Here is an 18787-nt window from a genome sequence, read left to right as displayed (position 1 = left end):
CATGGACAATCTGGTACGTAGTAGAAAGGACTATTGAATTTCATTGATTAGATTCAATAAACGAAAGTCAATTATCCCCGAAGTGATTGTCGATGAGTGTCAGATTTCCCCCATATAAGCTTAACTTGATCGTCGGTAGCAATGTCCTTGAACATTTTTGACCATGATGATCTACATAGACAGAGTTAAATTCCATGCAACATTACGCTATGCTTTACAGAAAATACAGGTTTGTTATACATACAGTGGTTGATACGCAGTTTACATCTAAGAGGCAAATGAGAAAGGTGTGGATCAGACCATTACAAGGATTTTAAGCAAATTTTCTCTTTTCGGATACCTGATCCCATACAGATTCATAGTCCAAACCCTCTCGAGCGAATTTATCAACAACAGTTTGATATGATCTCACTGTTGACGATCTATCAAGCGCTTTTTCGTCGGCAATGGCCCCTTGCCAATCTGCCAGCAGTTCCTCCTTTCCTGAATCAATGAGAAGTGACTGCGGAACTCTGTTAGTGACTAAGGCCATGCGACAAGATGGTATCAACTCGTGCACCTTGAAGATAGCAATTTCTTGCTCATCTGATATAAGATCATGCATCTTCCAAAGCTCCCATACATGCCAAGTTTGCTCGCGTTGCTTCCAGACGGAAAACTCCAACACATCCTCGGGAAATTCTCCTTTGGAAATCCTGTTTAGAGCATCGAGGATGATGGTATACTCGAGAGTCCAATAATCAGACGATAGCATAGCACTGACGTTTGAGTACAGAAGTGCCGGATTAACAGCGCGGGCTATTGTGTGCCTGTTATATTCCTTCCCGAGAAGTGGTGCCCTGCGTATTACAATTTCCGAGGGACGAAAACCATATGCGACACGTAGACGACATTCCCCACAAAAGAAAGGAAGGAGAGTTGACCGTATGAGGACGACTATTGCCGACGCAACGATGAAGTCGTGGGTAATACACATCAAGGTTTGCGTTGGGGTTGATGGAGGAGATAACAGAAACTGGGAGATCATAATAAATGAGAGAATGGTGAGGGCAATGAGAATAAATGTGTTCAGGAGGAGAGCTCTGAAGAAGGCAAGTCTGGGATGGAAATTGAATAAGTACGAAAGGAATACAATACGAGTGACAAGGTCGCGCACCGTTTCATTGCGATTGGTGAATGGTCTAGGCGGGTTATAAAGCCACGATTAAGGGGATCATCGTGCTTTGAAAGAAACCGAGCGAGGCGTAAATCTGCATCGTTGGTCGACAGTGGCTTGAACTTGGAGGATGACATGGTGGTACAATGGATGCCAGACCAGCTCCGTTTGAGTGAATGGATATGAGCCAAATCTACTGGATGAAAACGTATGCGGAGATTAGGATAAAGAGGGACTTAATAAGGATAAATAGGACACAAGAAGAAGGGGAAGAGTAACTTGAAATAACAACTTACAAACGAGGACGTATTAGGAATCAAAAGGGAAGGCGGCGGCGACAGATAGGAGCTGCCAAAAAGTATCAAAATGAGAGAAAAGCGATCATGGAGGTATAAAAGAGAGATGGGTACTTATGCGATGGCAAAAAAAACAAGGCACCTGTCTGCCTCGCTACCAGTGGCATGAACAATAGCCATGAATAGGTAATAAGATCGGCTCATGGTCCATGCAAAAGACCAACCAATAGACGCCATGTAAATTGGACCACTACAAATGTACGGGATCCATTATCGGAATGAGCAAGATACGGGTATGTCAACATTCAAGAAACAGAAATAAGTCAGATCATTGACAAGCGTTTTCACGTTTGAATCAAGTATTTTAGCTCTGTCACATGATCAAAGTGCCAGGTTACACTCACGATGCTAACACATCCTCATGAAACAACTGATTCCTGAATGCTGATACATCCTCATGAAACAACGGACTCCATTGCTGCCACCTGGCTTTACAGCGGCAAGCTTGGGCTGATACGATAAACCAGTGAATTGATTGTGAACGGAGGGTGCCAAAAATAGAACACTGCGTCAGTAAGCGGTGCAAAAAGAAAGGAAAATTGTAAAAGTGAGCCAAAAATTACAGAACATGGGTTACATATAAAATCCGCGCTTTTCTGCAAGAAAAGGTTGCAATACTGAACATACGCAGAGCTTTTGAGCAGCCAATGTTATTCATTAGGGGTAATCGTCCCTATTAGGGAATGTTCCCACCGTGTCACAGTTGTGTCACGCCGATATTGAGGCTGGGCGCAAGGGCTCTCCAAAAGTCAAGTTACAGTCGCAAAGGAGGCCCTATATTCATGGTCTACAACAATCTCAAGGGTAGGAACGCCCCTTTTAACTCTCAAAAGACCCAAACTAATTCTCTATCTAGCCCTTATCAAGGGAATCCGCTCATGCAAGGTCTGTCAGTAGCACGCAACCCTGACTTTCGAATCTGATCTATCTTGCGCTTCAATAGACCGTGGCAGATGAACGCGCCCTCATCCAACAGGAGTCGGCCGCCATTCGTGCATCGTTTAGGGAAGAGGACTCCTTCCAACGGCACAACAACATCGCGAAGCTCCTGTATATCCATATGCTAGGCTCCCCTGCCCACTTTGGACAAATTGAATGTTTGAAACTCGTCGCCAGCCCCCGCTTTTCAGACAAGCGTCTGGGATATCTTGGGATTATGCTTTTGCTAGACGAGAATCAGGAAGTCCTTACTCTGGTGACCAACTCTCTTAAAAAGTATGTACAACTGTCATGGCTCATCTTGTACACTCTTAACTCGTTTTACTTTCGATTAGTGACATGAACCACTCCAATATGTACGCCGTTGGGCTCGCACTCTGTACCTTTGCCAACATTGCATCAGAAGAGATGTCCCGCGATCTTGCTAATGAGATAGAGAAATTGCTTGGATCCAGCAATACTTATATTCGCAAAAAGGTACGCCGATTCGACTCAAGGTTACTGTTACGATCCTAATATATGTTGATAAACAAGGCCGCACTTTGCGCGTTACGCGTAGTCAAGAAAGTTCCTGATATTGCAGACCATTTCACTTCGAAAGCCAAGAATCTCCTGACAGATCGCAACCATGGTGTCCTATTAACTGCCATTACACTTGTCACTGAGATGTGTCAAATCGACAACGCGATTTTGGATGAATTCCGCACTGTTAGCAATACCATCTCACTCTCACTTTGAATATTTCTTGACATACTGCATAGGCTGTTCCACTGCTTGTTCGCAATCTAAAATCGTTGGTGACGACGGGATATAGCCCAGAGCATGACGTCTCAGGGATAACCGATCCCTTCCTCCAAGTCAAAATATTGCGATTGCTGCGGATGCTAGGAAAGGGAGACGAACAAGCTAGCGAGACGATGAACGATATTCTGGCACAAGTACGTACCCTTTTGACGTATAAGCTACTATTCACACTTGCATCAAGGTTGCGACCAACACGGATTCATCCAAGAATGTCGGAAATTCGATTTTGTATGAAACTGTACTCACAGTCCTAGAAATTGAAGCGGACACAGGTCTGCGGGTCATGGCCATTAACATCCTCGGGAAGTTTTTGAGCAACAAAGATAACAACATTCGGTCTGTCTTACTCACCCATTCAATGGACAGTTATTTATATCCCACAGATACGTCGCGCTCAACACCCTCAACAAAGTAGTGTCAATGGACACGAACGCTGTGCAACGCCATAGGAACATCATTCTCGATTGCTTGAGGGACGGGGATATCTCCATTCGCAGACGTGCCCTTGAGCTTTCGTATGCGTTGATCAATGAGCAGAATGTTCGCATTCTGATTCGCGAATTATTGGCTTTCCTGGAAGTTGCGGACGACGAATTCAAACTGGGATTGACAACTCAGATTTCTCTGGCAGCTGAGCGATTTGCTCCCAACAAACGATGGCATATTGACACTGTGCTACGTGTTTTGAAATTGGTATGTCGCATTGCAATAGGTATAATCCTGCCCTTTAAACATCATTATATATATAGGCTGGAAATTTTGTTCGCGAAGAAATTCTATCTGCATTTATTAGACTTGTTGCACACACTCCCGAACTCCAGTCTTATACAGCATCGAAATTATATCTGGCTCTCAAGTCAGACATTTCTCAGGAATCATTAACACTGGCAGCAACATGGATTCTGGGTGAATACAGTGAAATCATTCTACAGGGAGGTATCGTAGATGAAGACCAGACAATTACCGTATGTTGCTTCCTAACCTCACTTTTAATTCTCTAATCTGCTCCTTTCAATAGATTACAGACAAGGATCTGGTCGACCTGGTGCTATCCATTCTTGACTCCCCTTACGCCAACTACCTAGTTCGTCAATTTGTCCTCGCAGCGGTAACAAAGATCGCAGCACGTAGCACAACATCTGTCCCAGAACAAGACCGCATTGCTGAAGTGCTAGCAAAATATACCACCAGCCCTGAACTGGAATTGCAGCAGCGAGCAGTCGAATTTGCTAGTTTGTTTAGCCTGGGAGATACGCGAATTGGTGTCCTGGAACAAATGCCGCCTCCAGAGATCAAGGCGACTGTTATGGGAGTTGGTAAGTTGATAATCGACATTGCTTTGGTAAAGTCATTTATGTTGCCTTGTAGTCAGCGAGAAGAAGCCTGTGGGGTCTACCAAAGGCCAAGACGTACGTCACTATCGTAACCTTTATATTTAGAAATGACTGAACTTACTTTCTTCAGGCGGATCTTTTGGGTGACGAAATTATTTCAACACCAGGCGCGCCTGTCAATCAGCCTGCCGCGTCTGTGCAATCGAACCAAGACCTGCTTGCTGAAATTTTTGGCTCATCTTCCGTAACTTCAGACTCTGTATCCCCTCCTGTTCCTCAGCAAAAATCCTCGGTCAATGACATTCTCGGGTTGTTTGGCAACTCCGGCCCAGCTTCTCCCGCTCCCCAACAGCCCTACTCAGCCACACCTTCATTTTCTACCCCCGCACCATCATACACCCCCAATCAAGCCGCTTCACCCCCACCACAGGCCGCTGCAGCTGCAGCTGCACAGCGTTATCCCTCATACCCAGCGTACGATAAGAACGGCCTGAAAATTACTCTTACGCCACAAACGTCGCCCACAAAACCGGGTGTGGTGATGATTTTGGCGCGTTTCCAGGTGTCTGGCGGTGAGCCTGCTACTGGTTTGAGTTTCCAGGCTGCTGTTCCAAAGGTACGATTGATTACATTCGTCGATTAATCTACATCTTTGGTCTTACCCAACTGGCGAACGCAGTCACAGCAGCTACAGATGCTTCCCATGTCCAACTCCAATATTAACCTAGGCGCTACTGAAACCCAACAAATGAGAGTTTTGGCTCCAGTTGGAGTGAGTACTTATTTAACTTTTTTATATTTTACTAATGTGTTTTATTTCTACCAGAGCGCCGTCCGTTTACGCTTGCGGATAGCCTACAGTATAGCTGGTCAAAATTTCCAGGAGCAGGTCGACTTTTCCGGCTTCCCACCTGGCCTCACTGGCACTCCTTCATGAAATATTGGATATAACGTATACTTACACGTAGATACTGTAGTCGCATAATCGGCATCTTTTTGATTTTCATGTGAAAGGCAGCTTTGAGATTCATATTAGACGCCCAAAAACACGGACTTTTTCGCGGATGGAAAATACATGTACATAGGAGTAAAGGAAAGCGACAAGAAAGATAGGAAGAGGAAGGAAAAGCAAGTTAGAAAGAAAGCGAACTAAATAAAAACTTGTAAAGGATGTCTATCATAAACGTTCTGTCCTTCGGTAAGTTCACCAAGGTCAGGGTAGAACGGCACCATCGCATCCTCCGCGCCCAAGTAGAGGGCATTGTAAATGCGCCAATACACTTCGCGAACCTTTCTGGCAGGATGGAACAGACCTTGTAGCACATAACTCAGCAGCACCCCAGGACCCAAAGTGACGCGCATGGCTTCAATAGCCTCCATGACGGCGCCAATGACGTGGGGCGATGTCTCGAAACAATTTGGCCAAACAAGGTTCATGAGATGCAGCATTGAATCTTCACAACCTAATCCAGCTACACCGAGGGCTAGATGTTTAACGATTGTACTGGCAGTTTGACGATGGACAAGATCGCGGTCGGTAAGTGCATCCTCAAGCATTGTAACAACCGAGTCACAATAATATGCTGACTGTGGCCCAACGTATTCGAAGACAAAAGAGAGCGCTTTCAAACAGCCCGTTCGAACGTTCAATTCGGCCGTGCGGTACTCATTCAGGATGGCGGGAATACATGTGAAGGCTAGAAGAACAAAATAAATGTCAGCTTTACGGAGGGAAATAAAATAATTACTCACGTCCGCAAGTTTCTGCCACGATAGCAATAGCAACAGTACTGCATACGCGACTCTGACGCTCTTGGACTCGCAGATTGGTCAAAAGAACGGAAAGAACGTCTTGAGGACCCAAGCTCTTAGCGATATAACCGAAGGAGTTGACGGCCGCACGTCTAATTCCTTTTTTGTGGGCTTTCAGAAGATCGAGCAGTTCGAAACAGATACGCATCCACTCCCTTGCAGGCACAAACTCGGCGCCTCGATCGGCAATACGACCAATCAAGTTGATTGATGCTTCCTGGACCTTTTCATGTCTGTTTCGCAAAATTGGAGTCATTCGAGGTACTGCATTAAAGATAAGAATTAGTTTATTGGAAAGTGATTTAACGAAGTTACTCACGCAGATCTTTGACTGGAGGGTTCATCTGTGTCATACCGACAACGTTTGCAATAGCACCCTCAGCGGCAATGATACTACCCAATGTATCAGGATATTCCTCTCCAAGTTGTTCAAACAATACCAAGCCTAGTTTGCTAAGCAATTGGTCTTCACCACACTGTTTGATGACGACGGCAAGCCTGGTGGTCAGATCAGCAGCTTGTTGTCGAACCTTAGCGCTCTTGTTGTTAAGGCGCCACAAAATGGTGGAGACGATCTGTGTGAGATATGGTTTGACACGAATGCCGAGGGCATTCACGACGGTACCAAAACCGTCGAGCATGACCTGATCCTCCGTCGTTTGTTCTTGGAAAGAATAGATAATACCATCGACCAATCGCACTTCCAACCTCTCGTCGATATCAGAAGCACCCAGGGTTGCAACGACTTTAGTGATTGTTTCCATTACCATCTTACGGTAAGGTTCAGCTTCATCCTTCAGTTCGTTGACGATACGCCCAACGATTTCGGAAACACCGGCCTTTTGGGCTAGCTCTACAGTGGTTTCAACAACTTGCCTGTAGTTACGCCGGTCAAGGGCCATTCGTCGAACCCAGAAGGATTTGAAGAAATCGGGAAGGATATCCTGTTTAATGTATTGAGGTGTAACGCCCTCTGTTGCTGCACACTGCTTGACGACTTTCAGAACAATTTTCTTCATTTCTTCGTCTGACGTTTGGAATTCACGGATAAGGATGACCGTAACTTCTTTGGTGTAATAGGAAGCGTATTCTGGATCCATAAGGGGAATAATAAAGCCAATTGCTTTGAGGAAGGCGGCAAGGCCCTTTCCGCGATGAAGACGAATACCGAGCCAAAGAGGTTTCAAAACGTTATCGAAGGATTCGATGCCATATGGGGCAGCCGCTTCAGCAAGGGCAGCCAAACCCAATGCAGTCATGGTCCTAACTTTTTGCTGTTCGTCAGACAATCCATGGGCAATACAGTCAACTAAGTTGCGGAGATGAGGGAGTACAGCGCATCCCATCATAATAGCAATTTGTTGTACGATACGAATACCGGTGTGCCTAGCTTGCCACGATTTCTTGGAGCGACAAACAGCTTTCAGGAAAGGAAGAAGTGAGGGTATACCAAGTGCTGAGGCGACAACGGAGAACGCGCGGGCAGTCGTGTTACGAACATATTCATCGGCATGATCAATATCGGGTCGCATTGTTGAAATCATGTGTGCCAGACCAGCAGCCTTGGAAAGATTGGAAATGATTTCACGACCTTCAACACGAGCATAATAATCTTCGTCAATGAGAAGGGGTTCAATAACAACAAGAATTTTATGCACATAGGGGCGGACAAGATCATCCAGTTTGTAAAGGACACGATCGATGACTTTAACAAGTAAATGCCGCTCCTGGTCCTCGAGTGTGCGTTCCATGAGGAGGGGAAGAATTTTGTCGAAAAGAGGCCCAGCACCAAATTCGCGAGCTTTGTCTGTAATTTGACGGAGAGCTGTTTTACGAACTGGGGGTGTTCCATTCTTGATCTTCAACAGCAATCTCATGATCTTCCTCTCCTTCATCTCATCGACTGTTAACTCGGTTTCATCTTCTTCTTTCAGGATCTTCGCAAAATACTGAGCATCTTCAGGTTTGAAGAAAGCCAAGTTTCCAACTCCTGGAATTTCTGTAGGCAACTCGGGGGCCAGACCAGCAGCAGCAGCAGCAGCAGCAGCATCGGAGCTTTCTTGGATTTGGAATCCACCGACTTCTGTGATAGGAGTAGCCATAAATTTACGAGGAGCAACCATTGGGGCATAACCCGGGGGAGGAGGAACGATTGCATAACCAGATGCTGGCAGGACGGCATCGAGCTCTTCGTCGGTGAGATACCTGTTATGTTTGTCATCTTGCATTATCCCTGGGGCATTCATGATGATGGGCATCATAGGCGCCTCTGGGGCTGGGGCGGGTGTTTGATCCCAACGAGACCGTTTTGGTGTCTCCCCGACGGTGTCAGCAGGAGTAGCATCCCAGCGCGAGCGTCGCTTCTTAGGCGCAGAGGCTTCGAGAGCTTCCTTCGACCACTCTCCAGAATCCTTCTTGTTGGGGTCGACATTTTCGTCCGCCGGCTCTTCTACGTCCCATCGCCTCTTTCGCTTGCTTCCCGCCTCTTTGTCTTTGTTCATAGCAGCAAGTTCCTTGGCAGCAGCTTCTATCTCTTCACGAGGCGGGGTTTTGTCGAGATCCATTTTCATCTGATCCTCCTCTCTTGCCTTCCTTTGCTTCTCCTCGATTGCTCTCTTCACTCTCAGCTCCTCTTGTTCCAACCGAGTCAAACGCATAGCCTCCTTATACCCACCCTCATCTTCCTTTCCTTCGCCTCCTTCTTTGAATGCGTCGGCACTGTCGACAGCAACGCGCTTAAATCGTCGGTTGTGATAGTCGGACTGTCGAGCAGCGATCTGGCGCTTTGAGGCAGTTTCAGCGAAAGGGTCGACATCTTCTTCTTCAGCAAGGTCATGAAACTCTTGCAAAATATCCTTTGGCACTGTGTAGGAGTCAACCAACCTGGGTGAGCCCGGAGGAGACATTATACCTCTTTTGATAGCTTTAGCAACGGTGTTTGGATGGGTGGTCGGTGACAAGGAGCAACTCCCTTCTGATGACCAATATGACTGCCATACATTCCCACGCCCCCGTGCCTATAAAGATCATGTTTTTTTTCGCTTTCGCTGTTCTTTCTTTCTACTCTTACACTCCTTCCGTCCATAGCTTCCTTGTGAGTCTCATTCCCTTCTGTCTACACGATGAAACCATTGCCGCCCCAGTCGTAGTTATTTGACAAGATAACTTTGACGACGTCCGCAAGCACCAGCCAAAATGTGCACCACTGACTCTTCCTTTTTTCCTCAACTCTTTTCTGTTATATGTCATTCTAACATTCCTTTCTCTTTATAGATTTCCTCTCCCACCCTTTGTTTATTCTTCACCCTCATATGGCTCCTCAACACTCGGTAAGTTTACCTTCCCTTTACCATCATACACAAGATGTGAACAATACACCAACTTCCGGAGCTACGGCGATGGGGATACAACCATACAAAATACTAAGAACAGCCAGCTGATTCTTCTTCCATCTCCAACTTTTCTTCGTTCGTAATGCTGATCCCCCTCTTCTCTAGTGCTCATTCCTCCCTTGATCTATTTTGTACAACTTAACTTGTAACGTTATATATAACAATGAAAATCATCGCTGCAGTCCTCATCCTTTTACGGTACCTTTCTTGAGTTTTTGATGATAGACATCGATGGTTTGCAGAGATTCCAAGAAGCAACAGAACAGAACATTGTATTGCATAGAAGCACGATGGACAGTGAAAGCGATATTTACTTGTACAGAAGACTAACGACGAGAAAGATTGGAGACAAAATAGTTCCTGGCCTACAAGGCGGGCTAAATGCAAAAGAACGTAAATGGAGGTGACAGTCGTATCGGTGTCCAGTTTTCCTAACACGACACAAAAAATCTAAGGAAAGATATCACCGAGGTGGAAAAGAAACAATACGTTGGGAAAAAACAAAAAGAAAAAAAAAATACAAAAACAAGGTGACATTCGTGAATAGATAACACTGCTGACATTGTCGTGAAACAAGGGAACGAAGCCCAATGAGATATAAGTATGCGATACAAAGATGTTAAATGCATGAAAAGAAAAGTCACCACCACTTGGCAGGACTCTCAAAACCAGGACTGTCATAGAGGAGAGATCCTCGCCCTCTTCCGAACAACCCACTAGCAGGGCTGCTATCGTAGTTATAGTGCATCCCACTGAGCTCCTCGTCAAGGAGTGTCCTAGGATCATGAGGGTCGAAGATAGAACGCGAGCCGGGGGTACGGAATGGGGACATATTCAGATTATTGCTGGGAGTGCGGAAAGGTGAATCTTCAAGGTTAGCAGAAAAGATGAGTTTCCTTGGAGTAACTGGGGGTCCAAACGATGTGGGAGCGCTGGCGTTAGTCCCGCGTTTCCGAGGGGTCCGCATAAGATCCTCTTCATCGGCCTGAGGATTATCGAGGGCCGGTATACTTCCATTATATACAGGCGGCGGGTCCAGGTTGGATTTGTAGTGAGCCAGGCTGGCTGATGGGCTCATATGAAGGCCCTTGTGAGAAAGAGGAGTGCGAGTAGAAGAAATTTGATGATCTAGTATTGAACTTCGAGGAGGCGTCGAGGGCAAGGCAGGTAAAGAGGCTGGCGTTGACGGGCGACCTGCATTTTCAGAGTTGGCTGATGCATGCTTCCCGCGATTAAGTGAAGGCGATGAAGGCATTGGGGGAAAGACAGACCCCTGCGGAAAAAATGTTCAATATCTTATACCACAGAGGACAATAAGTATGTACCTTGTAATTGCGGGTGCCTTGTTTTTTCTTGCCTTTTCTATCTCGAATAGATATATCAGAATCTTCGTCAGAATCTGTGTTAGACTCCAGTAGCTCAATTCCAGGTTGTAGAAGGCCAGGAACCTTGGGAGATTGACCCCAGGTTGTGACAGGCCCTAATAGTGCTGTGTTGAAGATGTCATCTTCAGTACATTCAGCAGGAGTGGAGGTGTCAGCTTCGCCTTCATCCGTAAATATGTCGCTAATCGCAAGAGCTGTATTTCCAATGTCATGAAGCACATCTGGTTTTACGCTCATGGGCCGACTCTCGGGGCAATCGATATCTATGTCGCTGGTGGCAGGAAGTGAGGATGGTGGGCTGGAAGAACTGAGATTCGGAGTAAGTTCAGGGATCGAAGAAGAGAGTGAAGAAGATGAAATAGATGATGCTGAAAGAATGGGTGAAGAACTACTCGGAGGAGGAGAGGCCTCCACCGCAGAGGAGTCCTTAATGGTCGTTAGTGTCGTGGAAGATGAAACATTATTGTTGTGACTGGTGTTGAGATTATTCACAACTCGATTGAAAGCAGCTGCAGCAGGTAAAGGTGGGAAGATGACTTCCGTGGGGAATCCTTGGGTTTGGGGGACACAACTCTGGTAGTACGGTTGATGGTGAGCGGTTGGGCGTGTTGGAGGGAATAGAGGTCGAGACGATAGGGTGCTGGATCCCATGAACGATGGCCCGGCAACATGTGAATCGAAGGTCGAGATGTTGCCCGTAATGGCGCATTGCTCTTTCTTCAACTTCTTTGTTTTTCGGCCTTCGATGGCTTCTTCATCGTCGACGCGCTTTCTGGCCCTAGCTTTGCCCTTCGAACTGCCAGATTGTTTTTCTTTACCGTCATTACCATTGACATAATCCTTGCAAAGATGCTTCTTGAAACCACCGTCCTTGAAACATTCGATATCTTCATCGTAGATAGCCCATAATGTCCTACCGACAGAACGGTCTCTTGGAACTTTGCGGAAACATACAGTGGTGCTTAAAACATGGCGTATGCTGTTCATCCAGGTAGTCTCTCCACGTTTATAATGTGGATACACTATTGTAATCCAATCATAAATTTCTTGGAGAGTAAGGCGATGTTCAGGAGATGATAAAATGGCACGCCCCACCAAGGCAGCGTAAGAGAGGTCGGGTTTACTTGGAGAATAAGGGCCTGGAGGGAGTTTATATGGTAAATTATCGTATTCATTCTCTTCGGGAGCAGGGCCCATAGGCCCAGGAGAGGATACAAGATTTATACGACGGGCGGGTGAAGACATTGGGGATGACGCCGGGGGAGGAGATGAAGGAGGTAGAGGTGATGTTGCTGTTTGTCGAGCGGGTAGTGTGCGTTGCGCCTGTGGTGTGATAGGAAAGGAAGAGGTGGCCGTGGCGGGTCTGTATGCCATAGGCATGAAATGTGGGTATCCCATATATCCTGGGTAAGCATAGTATTGCGGCTGGGGAAGACTTTGAGGAGGAGGAGGAGCACTGGCGCGCGTGGGAGTCGGTGTCTCAGTCTTCAAAGCGGTATCCTACGAGAGAAAATCAGAGGTGTTTCAGTCAACAACAAGATATAAGACTTACTTTACGAGCCGATTCCGAATCAAGGTTTGTGTGATCTCTGTAGTATTTGCTTTTCTGAGGAGTGATAGGCAGAGGGGGGTCATTGGTCTAAAATGGTCAGATCAGCTCTCGAGACCAATAACACGCGACAACGAGTAGAAAACCTACCACTGAGGGCGGATTGGATCGACTGCTACTTGAAGAGCTGGGCGGTTGGACATCATCGCGTGATTGCATGTAGGAGTCAAGGTTATGACCTGAATGTGACGCGATGCTGGGGGATGGGGAAGGGGGATGTGGCACTGCCTTGCTAGATTCGCGCTCTTTTTCCCGACGACTCTTTCTCTGCCTTCTCTGCCTTTCTAATACCATCTCCATACTATCCATGCGTCTGTGCGGTATTTCGCCTTCACGAGGTTCGGACTTGACCGGAGTTGCTGGCGGAGTGCCATCGCGAACTGAGGATGAGCTTGCACGCGACAGAGAACGCGCAAAAGATCGTGAAGACCCTACTGATCGTGAGCTGGAGTGTAAATCCGATCCGGACCTTGGTCGGTAGGCATTGTCGCGCTCGGGGACGCGTGAAGACATGGCATCGTCGGCGGTGAGAAATTGTCGCATTTGATCACTCCGTTTATTCAGATCTTCACGCGTTATTCCAAGCGTATGGAGGAGTTGTGATATAGGTGATACTTGTAGGTCGCCCATTATGTATATGAAGGAGCTGAGGCAGCCTGTGGGGGATTAAAGTTTACAATGGGTCGTGTCTGGGCACGCGCGACAGAAGAACCCTGTCTGAGCAGAAAACAAGAAAAACAGAATTTATTGGACGGTGTTATAAGCGGAAGGTGATATCGCAGGGAAGAAGAGAAGGGGGAGAAATAAGAGACGCGGAGGAAAGAAGTTCGGGGAGGGAGGGAGGACTGACAACGCTCGAGAAGGCAAGGGCACAATGATGCAAACTTGCAAACTCCGACTCGCCCATGGAAAAAAACATCACACAACAAATTTCACCCATCAATGATGATGCGTATTTCAAACTATCCATTTCAATTTGTATAGCTACATACTCATAATTACAGGTAACAGTGGTCCTAACTAGTGTATTATCGGCATGTAAGCCGGTTTCTGTACCTCAAGGTTCAAATTCTTCATCACAAATCAGCCGTTCAAGTTGTAAAAATGTTCAAGCTTATGCACACTCACCTGCATTATCCAATAACGTTCCCTCGTCTAAACACGCTTGGATGTAGTCAGAAATTACGAGGTTTCGCATTTTAGGTCTTGGAGTGGTCTATCAGTATCAAGAAACAGAAACGCACGACACCAGCGTACTTTGATGTGCGTTTAATCAACTCTATTCGTCGCCTGACGTCCCGCTGGTCGACCACAACATGGGTCAACTTCGGATTGTCAAGGTCGGTGACCACCTTGCCTCCGTGGGCAATAACTAATTCCGCGATCTGGGAAAGTCTGGAAGGCGTTAATCCCTCGCGTAAAGTAAAAACAAGTAACCAATCATACTTGACGTTCATGTCTGCTTCGTGTTTGCTTGGTTTGACAGTCAATCCGTTTTTGATAGCGTTATCTGGCGAGTCCATGTAAAAGCATCTACAAAGATGTTGACGTCAATTTGTTTCTCAGATGGTTAAGCTACTAACAAATGTTTGAAAATGAGGTCTTGATCGTATTCCATGGCTTTGTCGCTTTCTCCCATTTTGACGTCATCATCGTCCTACAAATAAATAAAAAAATATGAGATACGAGACCCGGAAAATCAACAATATTTCAAACTGACAACCTCATATTGCGTTGCTGCATTTTCTTCAATTGGGGGCTTGGCTTCTTGAACCTTCACTTGTAACCAATCATCAAGGTCGGCCTCTTCATCCCCAGCGACGTCAGCATTGTCGGAGTCGTCATCTTCCGTCACCGAATCGTTGTCTTGGATGTCCTTGTCCTCCGAATAGCCTGAAGTTTGTTGGTCAACCTTAAACCATTCAGCTAGCTCAGGATCAATTTCCATTTCTTCCACCTTGGGGGAAACTGGCTTGTCCCCGTGAATATCTGAGCTAGCTGGCTCTCCTTGCCTGTTGTCAACTGAAGGTGACCGACTGGCAATGCCAGACCCAGCGGCTTCTTGGTCCTGCTCGTCGTCTTCTGCGTCGTACTCCTCAGAGGCGATAGATTCTTCAGTTGCATGAAAAAAATATCTAGCATGTTGGGGTGAATAACGACAACGGCATTCATATATACCTCGAAAAATACCTCTTGCGCAATGGCATTCGTTCGCCCTTTGAGATGGAGTCTAAGATCCAACTGGGTTTAATAATGTCTCTTCCTTTGTTGATGATTTGTTTAATGTTATATGCTGTAAACCATCGGTTTTCTTATTGTCTGTTTATAATTGAAATTCGAAAGAACTAACGTGTCGTAGAACCTCCATAAATCACAATCTTTCCGGGACCTGATATCTGGGCGCAAATACCACCATTTGCGTATATTCTAGAGACCATTAGTTACACATACATCTTGAAAATTTAATGACGTAACTGACTGTGTCTCGATAAATTTCCTGTCTTCATTCGCCGTTTTGGACTTGGAGTCCGACAGGACAACTGAAAGAGGATTAAGAATTTGAGTTCTTAAAAAAAAGAACGCCTACCAAATGTCAGACCCTCAAGCAGTTTGCTTTCAACATGAACATCTTTGGCCTTTACGCCTTTATATCGTTCAAGGATAGCCGGCTTGCATAACAGGTAAGTGGCGATCGAAAAGCGTCTCAAAACCTATATCCTAACCTTAGAAGTGGTAATTTTACGCTTCTTATTGGAACTACTGCTATGAAGGTCAGACGAGGATCGGTATAGACACTGAACAGAGATATACCTAATATCTGACGACATTTTCCTCTTTTTATCGTTTCGTAAACTTTCCAAAATGGCTGAAGTCATGCTTAGAGTAGTTATCGCCGAATAGAAAAGAGAGCTAACCGGAAGCAGGCATGCAATCCATTATAGTCAGATCACTCCTAAACGCCACTGCTCGAGGGAACCTCATTGTATAGCCTAACTGGTATTGATCTATAAAGACGTAAGAAAAAATACATATCGGCGTATAGAGGCACACTTGCCACTGGGTATAATTTCGGCTCCTTTAACCTTAAGTATAAAAGAACTGTTGGGACATTTGCCATAAAGCTATTGCAGCCTTTGATCCATTTTTTAACACTCACTCGTCTGGATGAAGATAGAGATCCCCTTTATCATCTGTGCCTTTTTTTGAAGTTTGCAAGAAATCGGGCGTAGTCCCCTTTTTCCATTCCTTCCAGGGAAGTGCTCGTATCCACAAATAATCTGCATATGTTATGCCTGTGCCAATTCGAACGAAAGTACTGTATCTAGATTGGAAGTATAGTCAATGAGAATCAATAACAAATGTGTTTCACGAATCTGAAATTATGTACTTAGGATCTTCGTCGTTATCGTAGCTCCTGCGATCGTCAAATACGGCACAAATCAGAGTTGATACTGCCCCTCCACGCCGAGTTCCAGTACCATAGTTTCCCCCTTAAAGTAAGATTAGTAATCATGAGCACACATAACTCTATGTTACTTACCAACGACAACGACGTCAACCGTTTCGCCCATGTTATCCTAATACAAGTCAGTATACAGATAATTGAGAATCTAGATTTATAACACGATGGCACCATATATTCAGGTTTAACCTATATACTATTCGATGAGTATCATTCGAAGAACAACTTGCCAGCGAAACGTACCTTAATCCAACCATTAGTCCGTCCATTAAGCTCATATCTCGACAAAGAATTCTTAATCACAAGCCCTTCTCCTCGAGATTCCATAATCTGGTCCATCCTTTCTCTGATATCCTTAGCATCAGTCCCTTTCCATTGTACTGCGAATTCGATGCGTCCCTTTACTTCTTTGACATACTTCCTTAAAATTTCTTTTCGATGTTGGACCTTTAAACTGAGAAGAGAATTTCCGTTCAGATACAAGATATCGAACACCTTGACTGAGAGCCCATGAGTAGAGTACTCCATCGAACACATAGCAGATAGCAGAACTAACAACATGGACGGGGGTTAAACTCGTGCTTAGATTTATCTGCATGTAAACGGTGTCTGTCTTGGTACGAATCAAGTAGAAGAGAGAGACATACATACCTAACGCTGCTGTCTTTAAAGTCCCGAAGGGTAGGTTACGTTCCGACACCGGATCCCAAACCAGCATTTCACCATCTAATACGATCCTAGGCATGGAGATGAGCACAGTGCCAGTGATATTTATCGAAACACTGACTCAGTGACAGCTTTTCCATCAAATGCTTGACGGATATACGGTGTCAAACTGCCTTGTCCAATATCTTTTCCATACAGATAGGTATAATCTTTCCCTTTCCTGTGCATGGTGTTAAATAACCTGAGCAAGAAGGCAGCAAAACATACCTGGAGCAGTAAAAGTACTCGTTTGCTCGTTTGTGAAGCTGCATTCTTTCTCCGTCTAGCTTTTCTTCAATATAAAATTCAACGCCACCCATTAGGCGTACAGTCTCCTCGATTGTATTTGTGGGTCGCTTGCAAAGCATCGGAGCGAATGCTTGAAATAATTGGACTGTTTTATCCTATTTGACATTGAATAAGTTTAGTAGCGAATAAATCTCTCAGATCGTACTAACCTCGTTCTTCAATCTATGGGAAGGGTCCCAGAGGTCATAAGCCACCTTTTTAAGATCCGAGCATGTATTGTAGAGATCTTGTGCATCAGGGTGAAACACTGAAAAAATGGTTGTTTCCTTGACGGAAATGGTCATATCTGAAGGTATCAACAATTAATACACCTTTACTATTTGGATGAAATTGACTACCTTTTAATATGATACGAACAATCCATCTTTGCTCCTCAGGGGTGGCGCGGTTATACACCCGTTGTAATATTTTCGACTGCACATCCCTGTTCGCCAATATTTAACGGATTTCCTTCTCATCTGACTCAATTGACATACTGCTTTCCCGAGTTGCTCGAGAGCTGATCCAGAAGATGGTTTAAGTCATCTATCGATAGCGATCCTTCAATTACTGAAGATCGTTTCCCTACGACCTCATATAATACTGTGGAGAAATCGCCAGCTGCTTTCTGAAAGGCAAGACAAGACAAGCTGTCAGCTTAGACAATAACCTATATATTGAGGTTCGTACATCACGATCTGTAGGCTTTTTCCAATTGAGTAACCGTTGCGCATCAGGATCCCTTTGTCCAAGAGGTATCATCTTGATGTAGGTTTTGCCCAAGTTTTTTTCTTTCAAGCCATAGACAGAGCGTTCACGGTCTTTCTATATGTGAACGTTATATGAGAATGGTTTATGTTTGTAATCCTGGATTACACAAGACCTGTGGAAGAAGTAGTCTTAATACTGGATACAAATCGAACCCTTTCTCGTTGCGCCAGTGCTTGAAAAATTAGTTCAAAAGTTATATGGAGAAACATTGGAGAAATGTTAAACTCATACGGTAAACCAAGTCAAAAGGAGCTTTCGACGCCTTTCGGGTTTTCTTTCGTTTTGCAATCTTTCAAACAGTGCAACCAGAACACCAAACGGCGCGCTGTCGACATTTTGTGGTGGCGCCGTATAGGTCTGTTCCTCAACCAACGGTGTATCGTGGGTCCCCTCAGGAGGTCCCGGTGAATTGGGTGCAGAAGTTGGTGCAGGCGTCGGTTGCATAAGGATATTTTGATCCAACGAGTTCAGCGGTACAAGGAACACGGCTGCGAAACGCGCCTTTTCTTATATGACAGAAGTAACGAGTCAGGTTGAGTAGTCAACTCAATCATCATTGTGTGCGCCACAACAATTAAGGCCCCGTGACTCGTGAAACGGTTGCGACGCGTTATTTGGTGTTGCTTGTCCTCGGGCGAAAGTGAGGCAGTCGATCAGCCTAGGCCAAGTTTCAACTTGATTCCAAGTTACAACTTCATCTCATGTCTTCGCGACACTTCTTACAATGTCAGCCACAAAGCTGCTCTCTTGTCTTTGACCATCTCCATCTATCC

General features: G+C 45.4%; 4 protein-coding genes across 4 annotated transcripts; 1 reads left to right on the top strand and 3 right to left on the bottom strand.

Annotated features, from left to right (window-relative positions):
• Window positions 1–313: 313 nt before the first annotated feature.
• Window positions 314–1293, bottom strand: JR316_0008153 (uncharacterized protein; the record flags this gene model as incomplete). The annotated part of the gene is made up of 2 exons (XM_047893868.1): window positions 314–1097; window positions 1157–1293. 2 exons carry the CDS (start codon window positions 1291–1293, stop codon window positions 314–316), a joined length of 921 nt encoding a protein of 306 aa, XP_047747183.1.
• Window positions 1294–2195: 902 nt separating this feature from the next.
• JR316_0008152 (clathrin associated protein complex large subunit) lies at window positions 2196–5526 on the top strand (the record flags this gene model as incomplete). The annotated part of the gene is made up of 14 exons (XM_047893867.1): window positions 2196–2316; window positions 2369–2397; window positions 2456–2727; window positions 2787–2928; window positions 2986–3159; window positions 3213–3389; window positions 3437–3591; window positions 3639–3948; window positions 4005–4220; window positions 4274–4571; window positions 4624–4664; window positions 4720–5205; window positions 5269–5361; window positions 5416–5526. 14 exons carry the CDS (start codon window positions 2196–2198, stop codon window positions 5524–5526), a joined length of 2625 nt encoding a protein of 874 aa, XP_047747182.1.
• Window positions 5527–5738: 212 nt separating this feature from the next.
• JR316_0008151 (U2 snRNP component prp10) lies at window positions 5739–9307 on the bottom strand (the record flags this gene model as incomplete). Its single annotated transcript, XM_047893866.1, has 3 exons — window positions 5739–6286; window positions 6342–6665; window positions 6721–9307. 3 exons carry the CDS (start codon window positions 9305–9307, stop codon window positions 5739–5741), a joined length of 3459 nt encoding a protein of 1152 aa, XP_047747181.1.
• Window positions 9308–10433: 1126 nt separating this feature from the next.
• JR316_0008150 (DNA ligase 4) lies at window positions 10434–18458 on the bottom strand (the record flags this gene model as incomplete). Its single annotated transcript, XM_047893865.1, has 32 exons — window positions 10434–11066; window positions 11119–12678; window positions 12731–12817; window positions 12878–13443; window positions 13916–13992; window positions 14045–14182; window positions 14234–14320; window positions 14371–14444; window positions 14511–14922; window positions 14978–15080; window positions 15138–15214; window positions 15267–15327; window positions 15375–15456; window positions 15511–15547; window positions 15599–15653; window positions 15703–15792; window positions 15837–15886; window positions 15945–16109; window positions 16176–16278; window positions 16329–16365; window positions 16422–16439; window positions 16494–16750; window positions 16807–16842; window positions 16902–16987; window positions 17038–17136; window positions 17184–17359; window positions 17414–17550; window positions 17603–17688; window positions 17741–17871; window positions 17934–18068; window positions 18127–18186; window positions 18246–18458. 32 exons carry the CDS (start codon window positions 18456–18458, stop codon window positions 10434–10436), a joined length of 5928 nt encoding a protein of 1975 aa, XP_047747180.1.
• Between the last annotated feature and the right edge of the window lie 329 nt (window positions 18459–18787).

Source organism: Psilocybe cubensis, chromosome 7, assembly GCF_017499595.1.
Source record: "Psilocybe cubensis strain MGC-MH-2018 chromosome 7, whole genome shotgun sequence".
In the NCBI taxonomy this organism is placed as follows: domain Eukaryota; kingdom Fungi; phylum Basidiomycota; class Agaricomycetes; order Agaricales; family Agrocybaceae; genus Psilocybe; species Psilocybe cubensis.
This window is presented reverse-complemented; position numbering and strand designations above follow the sequence as displayed.